A 22,578-nucleotide genomic window follows, 5' to 3' on the forward strand; every position below is an offset into this window, starting at 1 on the left:
GTAATATCCTCGAGTCGAGTTCCGAGCCAATTCAGTTTTTCCCGTCGAGTTTCGAGTCCAGTCGAGTTTGATAAATGGCTCGTCCGTTTTAAGTCGTCTTGAAATCATGGCCTGATTACACTGGAAAACGAAAGCCATGAGAAATGTAAGCTAAACAGTAATATGGAATACTTTTAGTGTTGCTCACGAGAAGGGACACTGCTCGCATCTCGTCTCGTCTCGATAGCGAGACCACAAGAGCTATTTTTATAACAAGCTCAGCTCGGCTCGACTCAACTGAGAAGATGGCTCGAGCCGGCTCACTTGGGGTGAACCATCGGCTCAAGCTGGCTTGGTAGGGATGAGCCATTTGCTCGGTTCGGCTCAACTGAGCCGAGGGCTCTAGCCGAGTCGGTTGGGTGAGCTGTTGGCTCGGCTCACTTCTTGGTTCGGGTCGATAGTGAATGAGCTGTGAGCCGAGTTGCTCGAGTCGTTCACAATTCTAAACTTGGGCCGAGCAGTTTTGAAGATATTTGGCCAGTGCCCTATAATGCTTAACAGTGTTTGGCTCGAGCCCGAATACTCAACCTAGACCCTCAACCCAAATTCAGAAGCTCGTGAACAATGTCCTTCACTCCTAGACTTCACGACTACCGAGGTTGGTAATCAACTAGTTTTTTAGTATTCAAATACAAACCGCCCCTTTCATTTTTATATACAGTGTTGTTATAATTAATTAATTAATAAATAATAATAATAGTATAAGTTGTAGTACTAGTAGTGTCATTGATAATAATTATACTGTCTATGTAATATACTTGAAGTACTTGAAACTACACACCGGATTTGGCTCGAGTCGACTCGAAACTCGACCCCAATTCGAGTCGAGTTGGTGGAAATTTTTCGAGCCTAGTTCTCGGTTCGAGCTTAAAGATGTCTGTTTCTAGTCGAATTGAGTTTCAAAGAAAACTCGCACGTGTCCATCCCTACAAATAACGCAGTATGGCATTTTATCAATGTTACATTATATTTAAATGTTCATATATCAAGTAAAAATTTGTCCTTGCATTTACATAAAGCGATACAGAACGTGCAATAATAATAATAATAGCGGTAGTAATAGTAGTACGGAAGATTGAAGTCATTTTTTTTTTTCACATTTTTAAAGTTTTGGACGCGTTACTTTCGAAGTAAAGTAACAGTTACTTTTTTGGGGCAAGTAACGCGTTACTAACGCGTTACATTTTAAAAGAAAGTAAAGTAACTTGTAACGCGTTACATTTTTACAAGTAACTTACCCAACACTGGAGAGAGAGAGAGAGAGAGAGAGAGAGAGAGATTCAAATATGGAGACAAAAAGGAATGATTTACATACACAAGTTCAGGATTGGAGAAAAAAAACGATCGGACAGCATCCGTATTATGACGAAAATTGTTGACACTGGTCTCTAGTCCAGTGACGGTATTCCCTCGCCCAGACCAGGATATTATTTTTCTGTAAGGCAGTGAGCCTGATGCGTATCTTGGAAACACGATTGAATATGTCTACACCATTCATTTCTCGTCGCAGGGTTCGCTCCGAGACTTCACGATTGATCATGTATTGTGCTCCTTCAACAGTTCCTGCAGGGTTTGGAACCGTTTAGAGGTCGCATATCTTCCCAGATGTCTACGGTCGCGTTCGAACATTATAGGTATCCTGCCACTTTTCTTCGAGAGAATTGGTTTTTGCCAGACGCACTCCACTCTGCATGGACAGTACTGGCCCTGGATTCGGACACGCCATCGAATTGCGTCACCTCTCCGCAGGATATGCCCATGTTTACGCTTGAAGACAGTGGCTTCCTTTGGCACTCGGTCACACCCCTTCTTTGGCCCATGGTTCAACCTGTAATGAAATGATACCACATCAACATTCACATCTTACCAGCTTCAATCTGTCACAAATAACATAACAATACTCACATTCGCGGTATCTACAAGGGTATTGTTATGCCAGGACACTTTCCACAATGCCGCAAAGATGTCTACACTTCGTAGTATTTTGGCTGGGGTGCCTATTTTCATTACCTATTCAGCATAAATGCAATCGAAAATACAGGAATACGACTGGACGAAGAAGAGGTGGTAATGAAGAAGTTCAAGAATGTGGGATCAATACTACAGAAAAATGCAGGATTAGAGGAAAACTTACAGTGGAATTAGCAGTTGTACAAAATAGAAGCGGCAGAAGTATTTTGTTACTGTTGGATACCAATATAGCTTAAAGGAAAAGTTTAAAAATGATAGTGAGACCTGCCAAATCATACGGAGCGGAAATTTAGACGACAAAGAAGAGAGCATGTTGCGGAGATGATGCTGCGGTAGATGTGTGGAGTCACGCAAAGGACAAAACTAAGAATGAAGTGGTCCGAGGAACAATAAAGATGAGACCAATAATAGAAAAAGTGCAAGATGGTTCGACGTCGATGGTTTGTAGATATAAGATGATCTCTCACTGGGTGGATGCTATGGAACTGAATGGAAGACGAGCTAGACCAACCAAAGAAGTGGAGAGATTGTATGAAGAACGATATGTCTTAGTGGATGATACAAATTAGATGGAGGACAGTGATTCGGAAAGCCGACCCCAATTAACTGGGGAAAAAGTTTTAGAAGACAATGATGGTAATTGTACATTTGCATATTGAAACTTTTCGGTACGCAGAATATGAATACTATGTGAATTTGGAAGATTCTATCTCAAACAAGGGAGGTGAATTTAACTACGAGTATATAGTAGGTTGTTTGTTCTGGAAAGTTGGACATAAAGGCGAAAGTGTTCGACATTTTTCTTCAAGAAATCTAACCAGCCATTCGCTTGTATGATCTCAATTTGGAAGATATATAGTATGGATGGCCAGTTCTGGAATTTTTACTTTCTGGAATCGGAAAGTGAAATTTCAGATTCCGCAAAATTTTGGCCCTCCCTAATATATAGGAAGCTACACAGGGGGGGGGGTAATAATTAGGGATGGCCATTTCCGGAAAAAGAGTTTTCCGGTTTCCGGAAATCACATTTTCCGTTTTTCCGGAAAATTTTTCGTCTTTCTGATTTTCCAGTTTTCGGAAGAATTATATTCCGTTTATCCTGAAAATGTGGTCATCCCTAGTCTGTAGGAAGTTTAACCTTTTTAAGAGTTCTGGTATATTCCTATACCATGGCGTACTATCGTCTTTGATCGCTTATTTAGGTTCTAAAACAAGTATTTAAGCCGGGATTTTTTATTTTTTATTTTTCAAGTCAAGGATGGACCAAAGAATACCGCAGATGCATTTTGGAACCGGATGGTCAACTTGGCTACGCCAAGTGGGGCGAAGGGGCGTGACTTTTCTTCTTAAGGCAAATTTCAAAACTTTTTCACGCCTTTAGTTTTCAAGATATCAGATTGAAACTTTGCATAAGGATTGTATACACCTTTGGGTATTTATCAATTGTTTTAGATCCCTACGTGAAAGCGGGGTCGGGCCCGAGGGGCGCAAGTGTTACGAAGGGGTGAATTTTTCAGAAAAAATCCGATTTTTCCGGTTAAGGTTTATGATACGGACATGTGGTACCGTTGGTAAGTATGCTCTATCGTGAGAAAAACGAGATATGAACCATGACGTACGATATATAGTAAGGAAGCAGTCAGTAGCTGTTTGAGTGAAAGTCTAAAATTTACGTCAGAAAGTGGAAATCCTTAAAGGGTTAAACTTGCAATCTGACGCCTTTGTTAAATTTCTATCTGATAATTCATTGTTACGAGCTCTTCTTTGTTCTATCAGTCTCAAACATTCCACGTATGCTGTTCCACCGAGTTTTAACTTGTTGTATAAGGGAATGTACTGCCAATCTTAATAACCTTTACTGTTTTTCCAGTTCTGACGTTGCCAACGTACTATGTTTAAAGTGGGAAACAGTCCGACTAACAACACTTGACATTTTCTCGATCTTTTCTATTGCAAGAACCTTATTTATAGTGAGTTGTAGGGTCTGAACAAAACAACATGTGCTTGCATACGAAAGTTCTCATACCGAACTTGCGATATTACTAGCATTGTCATAGGCAATTGCATGTATTTTATCTGAAATGTTCCACTACTCTGCAACATGTGTTAAGTGCTGAGTTAGGTTTACCCTTGTGTGCGCCTCACTTCTATTTCCATTATTTGAAGGACTGAACTTATTGAACTTAGATGGAAGCATATAGCTGTGATTGTAATATAACTTTCCGTAGCATGCGAAGTCGAGCTATCTGTTGTCAAAGCAATCGATTCCTCAGCCACACTTCTCCTTAGAAAACAAGGCCTCAATACGGCGAGTTACAGTTTGCCTGGATAGTGACTGGTAACTTGGTTCTATTTCATTCATAAATTCCAGAAACCGAACTGCTTCAACGAAAGGCAAAGGAAGAAGATTCTTTGGTACCATATTACTTATTTTACTATCAAGCACCTCTGCTCTTGCGGGAGAACAAGGTTTAGGGCCTCTGAGATAAGACAGAATTCTTTTCTGTTTCTTACGTATTACTATGTTCCCTTATTTGTAAAACATTTTTTCTGGGATCATTCTGTTACTTTAGATGCATTTGCGCTTGCGCCAGGTGAAGCGATAATCTGAGATATAGAGGTAGCAGTACCTAGATTATCATCTACGTTTCTGAAATTTAAAAAAAAAACTGCATTAGGAATTGACAATTTAGTAACAAAACAAGAATGTCGAATAATAAGTAAAACTTTCAAATGCATACAGAAACATAGATAAGTCAGCATTGAGAACTGAATTGATGTATCGATGAGTAGGTGGAATCGTCCTTCAGTTTAAGAGAAATTAGTTAATTAGTAATTAAGAGAAATTAGTAAATTTAAAAAAGTTACGAAGAGAATTATGTGGAATAGATAATTATATGAATAGCTGGCGTTAGTTTCAAGTAGTGCTACATACTACGGTATGTATAGTCAATAGTACCGGTATTTGGAATTCGTCACGCTTATAGTTGCAAGATGGTAACACTAGGGTACAGTGTAAAATTGAATTACATCAGTAGAATTGAATTTATCTTAGGGTTAAAAAGTCTATGGCACAGGTCGGGTGTAACTGAGTAATAAACTTACAGAAAAAAAAATCGGGGAGTAGGGCGTTCGAATCGAACATCGGTCTTCTGAATGTTAATCCAATGTTTTAATGCCTGAGCTCAGTTGGAATCCGTAATGTACTCTCGCCCATGGAACGATACAAGACTACTGCGTGTGGATTCTATAGAATCTAGGGCACCGATTTCTCTGTAATTTTGGGAATCCGTTCAGATGCAGAAGGCATATATGAGGGTTTTAAGACAAATTGAATTCAAATTATGCAAAATATTGTATATATTTTTAAACGACGCTGTTGACTTATTTACATCCGTTGTCCACTCAGCCATAAAGGACTTTGTGCCAGTGAAAGCATCAAAATCGAACAGGTTTCCGGTCTGGTACGACAATGAACTTCGTGACCTTCTTAAAAACAAAAAGCTTGCCTGGACTCTATGGAAATCACATCCGAGTGACTACACATACAAAAACTTTGCTAGAATTAGAAGTCTTGCCAAGAAGGTACAGCGGCGTAAATATTTTGAATACGTGGACTCAATTGGTGATTTTACTGTTAGTAACCCTAAAGTCTTTTGGTCTGTAATTAAATATAGAACAAAATCTCCGGGGATACCGGCAACAATTCAAGATGAAAATACTGAAGCGAGTGATGATCAAAGACCAGACCTCTTCAATAACTACTTCTGCAAAACATTTACTTCCCTTTCCTCTACAACCCATCTCCCCCTCTCCACCCCATCTGTTCGGACACCTTATCCATTCTCTCTACCACCCCGGGCGAAGTTCTGACTCTCTTGCTATCGTTATCTCCACATAGATCACTTGGACCTGATAAAATTAGTCCTTTCTCAACAAAACTGCTTCAGTTATTGCGGTTCCTCTATCTATCTTATTCAATAGATGCTTCAAGGAAGGGTATTATCCCACCAGTTGGAAACTTGCTCACGTGACCCCCAATATATAAATCAGGACTTAAAGATCATGTATCCTCCTATAGGCCAATATCTCTTCTTTCTGTAATATCAATTATCTGCGAAAAAATAATTAAAGACAGGCTACTTAAATTCACCTCACCTTACATCCATAGTTCTCAGCACGGCTTTCTACCGAAAAGCTCAAGTCTCTCAAACTTAAGTACTCTTCTTTCCTGTGCAGTCAAATGTATGAATAACAATACTCAATTAGATGTTATCTACTTTGATCTCTCGAAGGCCTTTGATTCTGTCAGTCACATTCATCTTCTTCATAAACTCTCCAATAGATTTAATGTGCATGGCAAATTTCTCTCTCTAATCACAAGCTACTTGAAGGACCGTAAACAGAGAGTTGTTCTTTCAGGGGCGACTTCTAACCCCCAACCAGTGATCTCAGGGGTGCCTCAGGGGAGTGTACTTGGGCCTCTACTGTTTGTCCTGTATATGGATGATCTCTACACGCACTTATCAGCTCAACCTAGTGGCCTTCTGCTTTTTGCTGACGATTGTAAGTTATACAGAGAAATATCGTGTCTCCATGACACAATTGCTCTACAGGAAGACATAAATTACCTTACACGCTGGTGTGAAATATGGCATTTGAAACTCAACAGTAAGAAATGTGACAGTATTACTATTACTTTGAAAAAGTCTCCTGTTCCCTCCACATACCATATCAACGATTCCCCTATCACACATTCTGCTAGTCATAATGATCTTGGTGTCATCTTTGATTCAAAACTCACCTTCTCTGACCACATCTCCTCAATACTAAAGAATTCAATGCGCATGTTGGGACTTCTTTATCGATTCACCGAACTACGCACTGTTTCTTCATTAGCAACTTTTTATAAGACTTTAATAGCGCCCAAGATCGAATACTGCTCTCCCATATGGGCCATGGCAGCACCTACACATCTCTCCAGACTTGATTCTGTTCTCAATTTCTTCATTGCTATAGTCCGTTTTCGTGTTCCTGCACTTCGAATATTATCTAAGAAGGAGCTCTTGCGACATCTTAATATTCAGACTCCTGAAGTACGCAGAATTATCTCTGACCTGAAATATCTACATAAAATAGTTAATGGAACCTTAAGATCGGAAATATTACTTCAGGAACTATCCTTACGTGTCCCTTCCCGCATCACTCGGAATACCCACCTATTCCATCTTGCCCGTCCTAGGTTGGCTGTTATACAGAGGTCTCTTTTTTATAGAATACCAAACAGTTATAATCAAGTAACAACTGATGTGGACATTTTTTCGAACTACCCAGTATTTGAAAGAGCAATTAAACGAGCTTTGACGGAATAGTATTACTTTTACAATCTTTTTTTCTATGTTGTTGTTATTGTTGTCTTGTTTTTTTTTCTTTCTTTTGTTAGCATGTCCCTGTGTAAAATGGCAAAGTTATGCTGTATCTGGGAAATTGTTCAATAAATAAATAAATAAATATAATACGGGGTCCACATGAACTTTGAGGGGGATGCCCCTGGTCCCCCAGGATCTGTGACCTTGACAGATCACCGTGATCATGATAAGCAGTAATGATTGGAATATAAACATACCAGTTGTACTAATAACACACTGCCAGCTCTCTTTACTGCCAGGGGTCTGCCCTCAGGCACACGCATAATCGGGGATTCCTCGAAACACACGCATGTTCGGAATTTCCCGGTGCAAACGAATGATCCGCAAGCCCTCACGTAAACAGAAAAAGTACGTAATTAAGGAAGTGTGCAAATACAGAAGGCTGTTTCAGCCTTATGGTAGTGAAGTACAGACCCGTGCCCTAGGGCGTAAAACCCTGTTTCGACCAGCGATCATGTTCGATGTGAGAGCCCCGTTGGTGAACGATTGCACGACATCGTAGTTTCCACTGAAGGAGACCTCTGTTGAGCACTGCCTGATCCAATTTCGCCCACTCATTCCTTGTACCCTTTCCAAAGGCCACCAAGTGTGGTCGGACGACACTTATTGATGTTCCGTTTGAGGAGGCCGAAAGCACAGAAGTCCATAGGGGTGCATCTGGTGAGTTGACGGGGATGTCTCGAAATTGAATAGCCTTTACACCTGTCTCCTGCTCCATACGTGTCATGTAGGCCACTGTTCGTCCGGCAGTATGGCTGCTGGCCTTGTCCTGGTGGATGAACACTCTGTCAGTGTCATTGCCATATAACATGTTGGCGATAGATGGGTTCCAGTACATGCTCGATATAATACGCTGCATTCACCTTGACATTTGATGACACCCGGTGTATCGGAAGCTTTTCTTTTGCACAGAAACCCGTCACTACCATAAATCCCTTTGGAAAACTCTCCTTGCAGGAGCGAACCCACTGTGCATGATCGGTTCCATCAGTGCAGCGGTAGTAAATTGCACGCATCTGCTGGGATCCTGTCAAATAGACCCATGCTTCATCTAAGATGATCACATAACGCCATTTGTCACCTGCCAGGTAACCTTCATACAGTCTTCTGAAGCCGTTCTGCGATGTGCGTTGGCTTCAGAACATGGACCCGCCGCTTGTGTGCACTTCTGAGTCCCAAATTGTCGCGTATGATTCGGTGTACAGTTGCAGTTGACGGTCCAACACGCCTCGCTATGTCACGTTGGGTGGGTGGATTCTCCTGGGTCACAAACCGACAGACGTTGGCAATGACGTCTTGACTACGTTGTGGAGCCGGTTGCTTCTTTTGCCCCTTTTGACGACGCATGGCAATGGTTTGCTCTGGGTTTGCATTGCGATGGATGGCTGTATTAATTCCCTTATCAGACACTGTGAAACCTTTCTTCTTGCACTGTGTCCTTATTCGGCTATAGCTGTAGCCTATATCAGAAAGTACTACGATGTAGCCCTCCCCAAAAGGGTCAATTTTCGGCGGCATTCTGCTCACACACGTCTCCTCTGCACGACTTGTACACAAGTGTCTGGCTACTCCGTACTACGTGCGTCACGTTGCTGACACGAAACTAGCGCCTTTGGTGGCAACTGCAAATTGCTCCATAAGGATGAAACAGCCTTCTGTAGATGTAGCAGGAAGGAATGTTTCGTCGCTGATTTACTCGACCTTTCCTCTCCCATCCACTGTTAAGTTTAAGTTGCGTTTCTGTAGCACTAGATGGTGAAGAGCATTGCCTCATTTACTTGTTTTCGCGTAACATTTTTCGTTATTTTTCTTAATGTAAGACGACCAATGTCATTATTCCAAGTGAACATTTTCATTTTCCAGAAAATTTTTCGCCTTCCGTTTTTCCGGAAAATTTTCATCTTCCGCTTTTCCGGAAAATTTTCATCTTCCGCTTTTCCGGAAAATTTTCCGTTTTCAATTTTCCGGTTTCCGGAAAACACGTTTTCCGTGATCCGTTTTTCCGGAAAATATGGCCATCCCTAGTAATAATGGGCGCGAAATATTACAGCAGTAATATCCTTGGTGATATGATTAAAAAGTAGGATACGTGTTCGTTAAACATAATGAAGCATAGACAGGTTCATTTGTTAGTTAAGCCTAAATATTGTACAGTAAAATTATAATAATGTTACCTTTGGTGATAGAAATAGTATTCTCATCGTCATATTTATAAAGGAAAGTACATAATGTTTATTTTTACCCAGTGTGAGTAAAGAAAAAATAAACTTTATTCTCGGTGTAATGATGTATTCGTATCAAATGTATATTCTCGATTGCTAATATGTGTATATCTTGACTCCCAATAATAAATTATTCACATAATCTCTCTATTCACACTAGGCAAATAGGAGTTTAGTCTCACGGAGTAGTTTAAACTAACTTCTGTGTGTTTGTTTCGGGTTAGTTTGTTCGGAACTACTAGATTCCTCAAAATATAGGACCATAGAAGCTAAGAGGTGTGTGTGTTTTGGATTAATGATGCATGTAGTGATTAACTGATAAGCATTACAATAGAACAGCGTAGTGTTCACGATCTCATGCTTTCGTCTCAGCGGTTATTCCCCGAATTGTGTAGTGACCTCGAGTCTTTTGAGTATGATACTGATCTGATCAGTAGATTGACTTTTAAAGAGATAACAGGAAGTTAATGTTGCGTAATTCCACTTGGCTAGAGTACTGGCTAATATTTTTTAAATAATTAAATTTCCTTTTTTTAGTGAAATCTTCAATCAGTTGGTAGTATTTTTATATATTACTTTGAAATTCTATTTACCTTCATAGAAATGAAAGTTCCGTGCATTTATAGGGACATAAATTGTCTTTCTTACATAATGGTTACTTCAACTTTATTAATTTCAGTAGAAAGTGCAGATTTAATCAAAGTTACTCATGTGTGAATTGTTTTGTGTAGTATTATTCTTATGCGCTAATTTTTATCGGTCGTTGGCAGATTTTTGTTTCTCCTGCAAGTCTCTCATTTATTGAAAGCATGTGAATTTTAAATTTAAATTTGTGAGAGGCAAACTTTGAGGCTTTATCGAAGTTGTGCCCTCTGGAAGAATGTAGAAACGGCAGAAGTAATATACGAAGGATAACTCCCAATAGTGCGAAAAACAGTTATACGATATAGTAATGGCTCGCGGTGTACCAGTGCTAGTTATCAAGTGGTAGGAATGGTCTCTAGATCGATCCAAACTATGTATGTGTCGGAAATCGTATAGAACGGCTACGTCAGTCCGTCTGTCTGTTAATATGTATCAGAGCAAAATCGGTAAGAGATAATCGAGATTTTGTCATCGATTTAGCGTCCCAAGAATAGATTTCATCTCCTAGCCCTGTATTCAATGCGGAAATTTTAGAAATCAACCATTTGCGGTTTCATATGTGATTACCATACAACAAGAAACGGTAATAGATAGCAACAACAGGACGTAACTGATCATCAACATCCTTAGAACTTTTACAATTGATTTATTTTTATACCGTACATATTAGAAATACTCAGCTCAACATATAATTTATATGCAATATATATATATATATATAAATGTTTCTTGGTTAATGTTTGTATGAATATAGTATTCTATAAGATCTTTCACCTTAAAATACCTACCTTCTTGTTTTGTCTTCGGCAAAGTTGCCTATTACTAATTAGAAAACAGCTTCCTAGCCAAGAACTGTTCGATGCAAAGAAGTGTTACTCGTTCCGAATGCCAACCGCATAGTTGAAATGTCATGCAAAAATATTGAAGAAATGTCTTTGCGAATCCATCAGCTTTATGTCAAGGATCAGTATATCTTAGGTTTTGCAGTGGTTAGGTTTCAGCCAGCATACTAAAGTTTGATATCACTTCACTCCAAATATTGGAAGAACATTGTATTTGAATTGTCACATCTAGCATCCGAAAAAAAGCCATTTACGTAAATGAAGAGCTTCAGAATCCCTTCCTTACTCGTTCGCCTTGAGAAATTTCATCGTAGTGACGTCGCACTTGGACGAATATGACTAAATTCAGGTTGAATGGGCCAACTATTTGATATGTATTTTATCACCTCTTTCAGTGCATTAAATTTATTTCGATAATTTTTTAGCTCACCTTTGTAAAAGTTGTACTGCTTTTGATAAATTCTTGTTTATTAGATAGATATTCGGTTGAGTATCTGCAATACTTTGCATTGGAAAACCACTAACTAAACGAAGTTATAATTCTCAGTATGCTTTTTCAATGTTTAAGCTTCATTTTTGTCGGACTTGGTACTTAACAAAATTACTTTACAAAGAGCGTTTGAATGTCTTAAAAAACTCACTTTTAAATTAAAAACTCCATCATATCTTCGTCCTTCTCGTTAGATTAATTTCTTCAGAGTTAGATTTTGGCTGTATGTGCTAAACAAAAGACTGCTGAGTATTTCCACCGCTTGAGCTTGATATTGTGCCAAAAAGACATTCGGTATTATTTCAATATGACATTACCTATACATAAGATATTTTCCGCGTCCGTTACGGTAATAACTTGAGTAAAGAATGGCATGCTCGTAATTATAGATATGAATATCATTTGTTTACTTTCTTAATATAAGTGCTTTCTTGGGAAAAAATATACAAACTTTTAAAAATATATTAACTAGTAGTATTATTAACTGCACTGTAAACTACACGAAAGTTAGTGATTCAAAAGACATATCCTGTATTTAAAATAAAGATAGAATAATAATTGGAATTTCCCTTTTAAAAAAATAAATGGTTGCGAGATTAGGAAGAAGAAAGTTCTTTTTATTCAAATTGCCTAAAGATATTTTTTTATTTATTTGTGTAAATACTTTCACCATTGAGGGGGCATAGTGGCGTGGTTTAGTGGTAGAGCGCTTACCTCTGGTGCGTAGGGTCCCTGGTTCGATCTCTGGCCAAGTAAGTTTGTGATGGACAACATCGTGTTTGTGAGTTTTCTCGGGATACTTGTTTCCTACTACATTCTCATTCCACAGATTCTTCCATCATTCACTTGTCTTAAACATCTGTCTCCCTTAGCCTAAAAAGTAAAAACGTGGGCCTGAAAGATTAAATTTACGTTCACCTTCGATCTAATACATTTTCATTATTTATTAGAGGGACACGACCCCCAACAGGAGACGCCCATGGTCACAATTTACTTCCGTTCTTCATTTAGAAAACAGTATTATGCAAGATAAATACATGAATTAATCCCTGTCTTGCGTAACAGGACGCAGGTATTTGTTTCATGTCGCCTACTCTACTAAACAGTTCTGCCAATCTCCAAAGCAGCTGGGACTTATGCTATATATAACACGGAGTCTTCGAAGGTTGTTGGGTTATTCAGTCAAAAGTGCTGCCAGAAACATTACGGTGTGCGTAGATTTGGTTCTGTTTTCGAGTACATAACTTAAAATATAGTAAAATTTATTCGTATCGTAGTAAACAGTGACAGCAAAATAAACCATGAACTTGTGACGTGAAAATGTCAACACTGCTGTTTCGTTCCGTAAGAAGTTTGGTGGTTTTTGTGTGGATTTGAAATTCCGTGAGCCATCACAAGTGAATTTTAAAAATCATATTTACTGCAGTATTTGTGGCATTTCATGTTAGATGTATATTTCCGCCATTGTGCCAGCTGATTTGTCGAGCGCAGCTGTCTGCAGGACACTGCTTTTGGATCGATAGACTGGGGAATGTGGAACGGCGGAGTTAGTGCAACACAAGCATTAGCGTCTTAACGTGCTCTTTACTTTTCTACGCAAGATAAACTTTGCGTAGTGCCGCGTATTTGCGTAAGTGCGACGTAATATTGTGGTGATTAACGTCACGTGATTATTGTTTTTTTTTTTTTCAAGCATTTGTTAAAAGAATTAACTACCATGTCTCAACCTGTGAAAGTGGAATATAGAATAACAATATATTATTATAACACAGTAGTAGTGATATATTTATAGCAGTGATGAGAAGTAGAGAATGAGAAGTGTACGAGTGTGGATTATTTTTAGACAATATATTTCTGCCAAATTCCTGCATTGTAAGTTCTCATTTTGATAACTGACGAGTACAATACATTATTGAATCTTTCTTACTACAAATGACACTGATTATAATTGATTGGAATAGAGATTAATAATATTTATATGTACTCTCAAAACTTCTTTCTTTCTTTCTTGATACAAAAATAAGTAAATCTTCTAGTAATACAGTGCTAGCAATAATGGAGAATACATGCATTGTTCGATCAAACTTTAAAAGCATGTATGTAAGTGTGAAGAAAACTAGAAACTCATGTAATCACTCACAAGCAAAGATCAGTCGCCAGAGAAGCTAACTTCTTTTTTCACTCCAGTAGGAAAATAGGAAACATCCGCATAGCAGCGAAAGTTATTATTCTTAAGACATGATAATAGAACCATTTAAAGCCCATTACTTTTCATTTGGCTTGGACGTCTAGCAAGTATGACAGATAGAGAACATTTTGTGTAAGCAGCATGGTGTAAGGCAGCCCTCTGTTTAGGTTCTCTTGAGGATGTGAAGGACGTGGTCACAGTAGAAATAAAGTCGTGATATCCGTTGATTGTGTGTCTAGTGTTTCCACCAGATTGCCCATTCTAATCATAATCAATACTCAATACAGCAATATCGTTTCTATGATTATAGTGTGAACTGTGTATAACACTTCCTTTTTAACAAGGATGTGGCGAAGCTGATAACTATTCTGTGGATTGCCTGCGAAATTAAATTGGTTACTATCGTGATTGTTGTACCACTTTCAATAAAACATTACAGGATGTGCGTGTATGTGTGTGTGGTGGAATGAAACGCTTGATCAGTGCCCGTTGTATAAATTGTTAATGTATTGTCGGTTTTTTATTTTGTGGATTAAAGATGAGCAAAATTAGTTTGGCAACGCTGTATGAACTTAGATTATATCATAATTTCGTCCTGTAACAATGAGCGAATCTGACGTTTCAGAGATGAACGTTATGTCAGGAGAAGAGGAGGCGTCTGTTACAGATTCAGTTATCCCTCAGCCAAAGATTGGCAATCTAAAATTCCGTGTCACTCTTTCCAATCTGACCATCTTCTCTGTCTTTTTGTGCATTGGATTTCCAGTCATGGCTCACGTCGTTTATTCTCTTTTCAGACTTGTATTCGGAACTCTATACCCGGCCTATGCATCCTACAAGGCTGTCAGGACGAAAAATGTCAAAGAATACGTAAGTATTTATTTTTTTCTTTATTCCAGTTAGATAAATTCATGCAACATGCATATCATTTATATGACACATCGAGCTGTAATCTAGTTGCCAGCAAGAATTCTTACTGTTATATTTGAAAATGTTTATTGGTCACAAACAGCCAGTGGCCACTGGTGTGCCAGAAGTACCGGTATAACAAAATGATCCCGATACAAATAAAATAAACAGAATTACCGTAGACAAATAGTTAAATGTTATACAAACGTGCAGTAATTACAGAAACTAAATTTTACACTTCTACACTCGATCGAAAAAGTGTAAAAGCTTATTCAGGCCGGCCATCCTGAGTGAGGTTTTCACACCAGGCAAATGCCGAAATGGTATCTAACATACAGGTTCCAGAGCGCTTTCTTCCGTCCCTTTCCTTGGATAGTGTGATCGCCGAAGGACGTCATCCCTCATACGTGACGGGCTAACGGCCATAAATGCTGAAAACTCAGAAATATTGTCCCTACTCCTAAGAAAGAAAATGTTTGAAAAAATGTTGGAAGTACAAAGTGTAATATTATATTAGTAATATTACATTAATTATAACATGTATTACAAGTATTGATCATAAACAAAAAGTATAGAGTTTGGTCATAAGTAATAATAATTACCACATATATAGTAAAAACAGATTATAAGGGTCATATTCATAAAGTAAACAGTAACATATGCTAGAAATACAAACACTGGCATTGCATCAACGTATAGGCTATAAATTTAGGTACAGAATATGTTGAGAAAACAGAAAACTTAAATATTTCAGTTATTTAAGAAATATATAACAAAAAAAAAAAATCTGTTTGAACAAGAAATTGAAAGGTTAAAGACTTGAGTAATTAATAAATTGTTGGCGTACAACGAAAACTTTAGTTTGAAATAGAAATAGAACAGTATTGAACTTAGCCGTAGCTATACAGTTATAACTTGATGTTTCGAGAGAGAGTTTTGAATGAGAATTAAAACAAAGAAAAGGAGTAAATATTACATATTCGATTATCAGGAATGATAAATTATTACTTGATGCTTAGAAAGGTGATTTCAAATTAATAAATGGTATCACTGTACGAATTAGAAAACAAAAAATCAATGTATCTAAGCGTACATAGGAGTGTAGAGGGCTGCTGTTCGAATTATATTTGTACTGAGTTATATTAAACTTACAGTGAATTACTTTCAAAGTCCAAGTGTCCTAATTCCTGTTATATATATAAGGGCGGGTCCAAGGGGGCTATAGTTCCCCCCTTGACCCTCAGGTATACACTGGATAAAGCGGCAAACTGGTTTAGCCCCACTCTTGATCATATCCTGGATCCGCCACTGTAATATATATATACGGTATATATATATTAGGGTGCATCAAACCCCACACAATTTTAAAAAATTAACCGGGGATTCTTGTCCCTTGATCAGTTTTGTTCCATTTCGTGAGTTAATACTTTGTGCAAAATTTTAACAAAATTTACGAACGTTTAGGGGGTCCACCAGCAGCTCAAACATAATAGAAGTGTCAAAAAGGATTGAAATAATTGAAATGCGAGTTTGATAAACGAAAACTATTTTTGTGTGTGTATGTGTGTGCAAACATTACACAAATTCTCTCATTGCCAAGAATATATGAAAATAAAGTAGTTAAAACATATATTACAAGTGTCAAAGACTCAGAGCGTGTTAAAAAAAATTGAAATGCAAATTTGATAAGTAAAAGCATTTATTGAAATGATTACACAAATTTTCTCATTGTAACAATATATTTTAAAAATTGTATCTCATTTACCGTACCGTAATCTAAACTGTCTCACAAAGATATTTCATAACTAACACGTGACATCTAGTCTTTTCGTGGTCGTTTGCGCAAACTTGGGCTTTCTTTCCTATTCAGCCACTTGCAGAATGTTTAGGAAATGTCCTCTTGTTTTGCTGAAGAAAGAAAATCCACATTCAGCTTGATTTCACGTTCTATACAGTCGTTGATAACATTCACGTCATTGATATTGAGAAGTGAGTTTTGAAATAAACGATTTTCTGCCCAGCCTGTAACTTCGTCGCCGAGTTTCAGGGTGTGAAATGTAAACCAGGAGTCTGGTCCAACCAAATCGGTTAGAGATGTAGTATGGGTAATTTGTTCAGGAAACAGACGTTTCCCAAATCCTGTTCCATGACGTTCATTTGGATTTTGTAGGGGAGTAGCACATTTCATTCGAAGAGCATGCTCGAAGAGAACATTTTTGTTCGAAGGGCAGCGCACTGCTGAAAAGACTCGAGGAACCATCTCTGATGTTGAATACCACAAGTGCCGTTGAAGTGCACGTATCGCACTCTTAGAAATTAATGGATTTACGTTCTTGTACAGCAGTAGATTTTGATAGAGCTTCAAATCGTTTCATGGAGAATAAACTGCAGAGTTGCATGTCATCTACCACACACTGTACACATGGGTAACAAATATGACAAAGTCTCTAAGCTTTGTAAATGATGGCATAATGAGGTAATGTCTGAATATGTTTCTCCAATAAACACATTTTAATGGCATAGATCAATTTAGCCATCGATCTCGCTGTGAACAGCACCCGGTTGTTTGAATTTAACTGGAGCCCAGATATTTCTCCGTCGAGGAATGTGGTGCAGAGTTCAATGAACTCGAGGTAGTCAGTTCTCAGAACTGTCTTGCACTGAATTATTTTCATTTTGTTTTAAATTATATTGGAAAGCTTTAAAAAATCTCTTTGTAAATGTTTAAGTACACTTGGTTCACTTTTGTTAAATGAAATTGGATCAAATCGTGAGAAAGGGTATTCACTGATATGAGGTAATTCGTCATAGTGCTCGTGAAATTTTGTAGAAAGGGAAATATCAGGTGACTTAGTGATTTCTTTAAACACTTGTCCAACCATAATTTCACCTATATGACCACAGAAAAGCTCGATTCAGCTATTCTTGTAACATCACGCAAGCATCAGTAACATGGCCGGTATTTGATGCCGTAGTGTCAAATGTCATGTTTACTTTTTTGTTTTCACAGTGCCTTACTTCAACAAATCCACTGTAAGTTCGGCAATAATGACCCCAGTATTCATACCAACCACAGTTTTGTAAACAGGTGTGCCTAGTAGCTTTAGTTCATTCTTGTTTCCCACGACAACTGTAAGATGTTCTTCTTTCACGTACTTATTGGGCAAAGATAACGTTAACTTTGAATCCCAGTGTACGGTGGCAAGCTCTGGAGGAGTCCAGTTTTCCATTAAGGATCCTGATATCTGTTGATTAACCTTTCGTCGGGTCCTATCTGCACTGGAGTATGACGTAGTGAATTTTTATGTATCTCCACCTGCTTCCTTTATCAACACTTTGGTATAAATAGCCTGTTGTGCAGGCGTCACTTGCAAGCGAGTTGCTAAAGCTACTATGTTTGGTCGTTGGATAATATCGTGGAACAAAAACACTTATTCCAGTACGCACTGAACGATGATTTTTGGAGCGTGCTGCTGCTGAATTGGTGACAGAAGGAATACAGAGGTTGTTCAGTCTACATTTGGCCAATTTTGAGTTACCTAAAATTTAGAAGAATCCATGGCGCCAGGTCCGTAAGTGCTCGATGTGTTTCCCGTGGTTCCTAACAATAGCCCGACAGCGTAATTTCCACTATAATAGGCTTCTCTGAAGAACTGGGATAGGAATCTTGTCCCATTCCCTTTGCACAGCTTTCCAAAGTCCTTCCACAGTTGTCACACGCCGTTTTCCCAAAGCCCGCTTCAGCAATCCAAGTCCACAATAGTCCATAGGACTTGCATCTGGAGATTTAACAGGTACCTCATTAAAAGGTATCACCTGTATACCACTTGCCTCCTCCATCTCCCTGTAGAATGCGAGGGACGATCGTGAGATAAGTGATGAGGCCTTGTCCATGTGAATGCGCACCAGATTGGCGTCATTTCCGTACATTGTTGAAATCTCATGCTCATAGATCGGCTGCATGATCTGCTCCTGAAAGTACTGCGAATTTATTTTGCAGTTCTTCGCCACCCTACGAATCTTCAGTTTACCTCGGTAACAGTAGCCAGTAACGACCATGAACCCTTTTGGAAAGGATTCTTTACAGACACGGACCCACCTTCTGAAGTTCTTGGCGTCTTTCTCTCGGTACATGATGGCTCTCGGTTTGCCGCAGTCGGAAAGGTAAATCCATGTTTCATCAAGCGTTACAACGTACATCCACCTTTGTTTTGCCAGATGCCGTTCGTACAGCTTCCGGGCGTTACACTTTCGATCCTTTTGGTGGGCATCCGTGAGAGGATGGCCGGGAGTTTTCATGACTTTTTCCAGCTTGAGTTGATGGTGTAACGTCCGGCTTACAGTCCTCAAAGACACGTCAAGACGATTAGCCTACACCTTTGTGTTGGCGGATTTTCTTGCATTGCTATTTTGCGAAGTTTCGTCTGCATGGTGGAGGTGGCCTTGATGCATTCCCGCTTCCTAGGCAGCTTCGTTGGTGATCCAAATGGTGGAGCTTCGTTGCCCTTGTACTTTTTAATAACATTTTTTATTCCACTTAAACTGATGTTGCAACCATTCTTCTTGCACTGTTTTCTAATGACAGAAACATTAAAGTGGGCGTCATAAAGAGCCGCAACACAGCCTTCCCAAAACCGGCTTAGTTTGGGCGTCATTTTGGTCACAGAGCGGAAACCCACACACTTGGAAACAAATTTAACACAAGACTCACAACAGTGGTCCTGTTTTGTGCGTTATTGTCGTCCGCGCGGAAAAACAACTCCGTTCCCAGGAAGCCACTGCACAATACTGCAGGACGCCACGAGCCAGGTCGGGTGAGTCCATTCTCAGGGTGTCTAGCAGTCGGGAAAATCGGGAAAGTCGGGAATTTGTCTTAAATTAAAAAAATGGTCGGGAATTCGGGGATTTGTCTGGAATTTGCGAAAAAAGTCGGGAAAAATGGAATTAAATTCCACATGTTGGAAATGATGCTGACGCTTGTCGGAGCAACTCCGATAAACCTCGCGTTCCTAAATGCATCGCGATGTAATACTTTTACATTTTATTTTTTTTTAATGTGTTCCTAAATACACCGCGATCCATCTCAACCGTTTTTCTATTTTCTACGTAGAAGCGGTCATGTGGTACGCGTTGCATCTCGTACACCGTGAATTTTCTGCGATTTATGTGAGGCGCGCGGTTTGTCTCCTGCTGTGGTGCTGGGGGAAGAAGAGTGGTGAGTGAGTGGTTGACAACAGTGTTTGCTGACAGCAGAAAGGTTTTTGCACAGACAAAGGATATACAGACCGCAAACTTCCAATATGTGCAATGGAAATCAGTTTTTATCGTCTGCACAGCGAAAGAGCCAATCAGCGCTCGGGTGGGTGGAACGATGTGTCGTCCCGGGTGAGATGGCGCTGCCATCGGTCTGTGAACGTGACGTCATGGGTTGTCATAGTAACCAGGGGACTGTTTTCGTCTGCTTTGAATCACAAGTGTTAGACGCAGTGCAGAATGATTAGCTAGCTTGTGTTCAGCTTTTCTTGTACTGCCTCTGGATTTGACATTCCTTTCCAGCTTTATATATATATATATATATATATATATATATATATATATATATATATATATATATATATATATATATATATATATATATATATATATATATATATATATATATATATATGTGTGTGTGTGTGTGTGTGTGTGTGTGTGTGTGTGTGTATAAATCAGATTTTTCTTTTTTCCCTTTTTTTCGAGTTCACTGAAAATGCCCAAGTTCTGCAAAATACGTCAACATAAAAAGCTGTTCCCCAAATGCAAGTAAAGGAGCCAAAGAGTAATAGTTTTAAATAAAAATATAGAAATTCCTCCTGTGGCTGCGAGTGTGTGCACAGACAAAGGATATCCTTTGTCTGTGCTCGCAGCCACTCTTCCACCACGTGCTAGTATCCTAACCCGCGCCCAGTGAGACAAAGCCTCGAAGGTGGCGTGAGATCGACTGATTAGTTCCGTCGTCGTTGGTGCAGCGGCGCTACTGTTCCCGAAATTTCCAGTTTGCCGCGGAGTTTGCGGTCTGTATATCCTTTGTCTGTGGGTTTTTGCGTTTCAAGAGTAAAGGTTTTTGCGTGTTGGATTGTTTTTCACGTATAGGTAAGTTTACCTGGGCAATGATTTTGTAAATAATTCAACACTTTAAAGGCTAGTTGTTTTAATGTCACGGCAAACCACTTGCCATTTCTTTCTTTGCCATGAATTACAGGCATGTCAATTTTGAGTATTCAACATTCCTGCCGTCATAAATAAGTTTATTTTACCAACTATTACAATAACAACAACAACAAAAGACCTAAGCAAAGTTTTACCTAAAGACAGTAATATGTTTGAAATATTCTGCTCAAAATAAATCATTGGTTATAGTATACGACAGTGCCTCATCATTTAGCGAGGACTCACGAAGTGCAGTCTTTTAAGGATTATTCATTGAGGATATAGGAACTTGAAAATGAGGTAACAAGGCGACTTCCATTTAATTACTGAGTAATATAAAATAAAATGTACGTCGGTTTGCGTTGCGTTTCGTTGTGTTTTATGGTATGCGAAGAATAATAATGTGCCCTTGTACGTAGTGTATGAGTATATGTGGGGGATTTGAAACATATATCGCATGTCACGTGCACGTGGATGCTTCTTACTACTTCTAAATGTAATAAAATCATTTTTATACGTAGTGCAACAGTAGGAAGTATCCACGCGCACAGATCATGAGGTACTGTTGTATACTATTACCAATCATTTTTTAAAATTTAAAAACAAGTTATTAGAATGTAGTAACTTGAACTAATACACAAGGTGGGCAAGATTTTACTTTGTGCAGAACAGTAAGTGTAACGTTAAGAATTCTAGTATATTTTAAACCTGACTTAATTAACGTTAACCCTGGAATACACAGGGGGGTGCTGGAGCACCCCAGACGTTATACTCATCGCCATTGTGGCTTTGTTCTCAGGCACATTGGTTGGTGCTTCCGTGTATTCTCATTTTGAAGCATGACATTCACGGTGGTGGGTCTGAAGCAAATTGTCTCGTTTCAGAAGAGAATATATTCAAGAGGTGGGGTTCTCCAGCACCCCACCTGTGTATTTACGTATGTGAATGTACGCTTCTGGGACGATAACACGAACAGAGTCAGAACACGGTATTTGAATTCTGTGTTTATGGATCATAGTACAGCTACAGACCTACTACAAGGTTTGCAGAATGTATTGCAATCGCTTGATCCATTTAAGCTTTTGCAAGTTTCAATGGATGGGCCAAATGTAAATTGGGCGCTTTTACGACTAATGAAAGAGGAACGTTGTGCCTCCCTTGGTACAGACGCTCCACAGCTCCTTGAACTTGGCTCGTGTGGTCTTCACGTTGTTCACGGTGGTTTTAAGACTGGTATACAAAAAACTGGATGGGATTTGATTTCTTTTCTTAGAGCCTTGTATAACTTGTACGAAATGGTACCAGCAAGGCGTGCCCAGCATTCTGAAATAACAGGTTCGTCATTGTTTCCACTTCCATTTTGCCATATTCGTTGGGTAGAAAATGCGAAGGTAGCCAAGCGAAGCCAAGAAATATTACCGCATGTGAGAAAGTATGTTGAAACGGTTAAGGGAACAGACAAAGAACCCAACTGTAACAGTTTCAGAATAGTAGCTAGAAATTTGAACGACAAGTTGCTCTATGCAAAATTAGCGTTTTTTCAATCTCTTGCTGAGGACTGTGAGCCTTTCCTGACTGAATATCAGTCAGACACTCCTATGACTCCATTTTTACATGGTAGCCTTACTCAGTTATTGAAAGTATTGATGTC

General features: G+C 38.9%; 1 protein-coding gene across 3 annotated transcripts in view; it reads left to right on the forward strand.

The window, feature by feature from the left end:
• The window catches only part of ReepA (Receptor expression enhancing protein A), a 215,961-nt gene that overhangs the window by 65,355 nt on the left and 128,028 nt on the right, over positions 1-22,578 (forward strand). For all 3 annotated transcript variants that reach the window (XM_081763874.1, XM_081763870.1, XM_081763866.1), the window contains exon 2: positions 14,624-14,696. In XM_081763874.1, the coding sequence (XP_081620000.1) occupies positions 14,624-14,696 (73 nt within the window). The remainder of the gene's footprint in view (positions 1-14,623; positions 14,697-22,578) is intronic.

The sequence above is a fragment of the Thermobia domestica genome, chromosome 1 (genome assembly GCF_964235325.1).
Source record: "Thermobia domestica chromosome 1, izTheDome1.hap1.1, whole genome shotgun sequence".
Lineage (NCBI taxonomy): Eukaryota > Metazoa > Arthropoda > Insecta > Zygentoma > Lepismatidae > Thermobia > Thermobia domestica.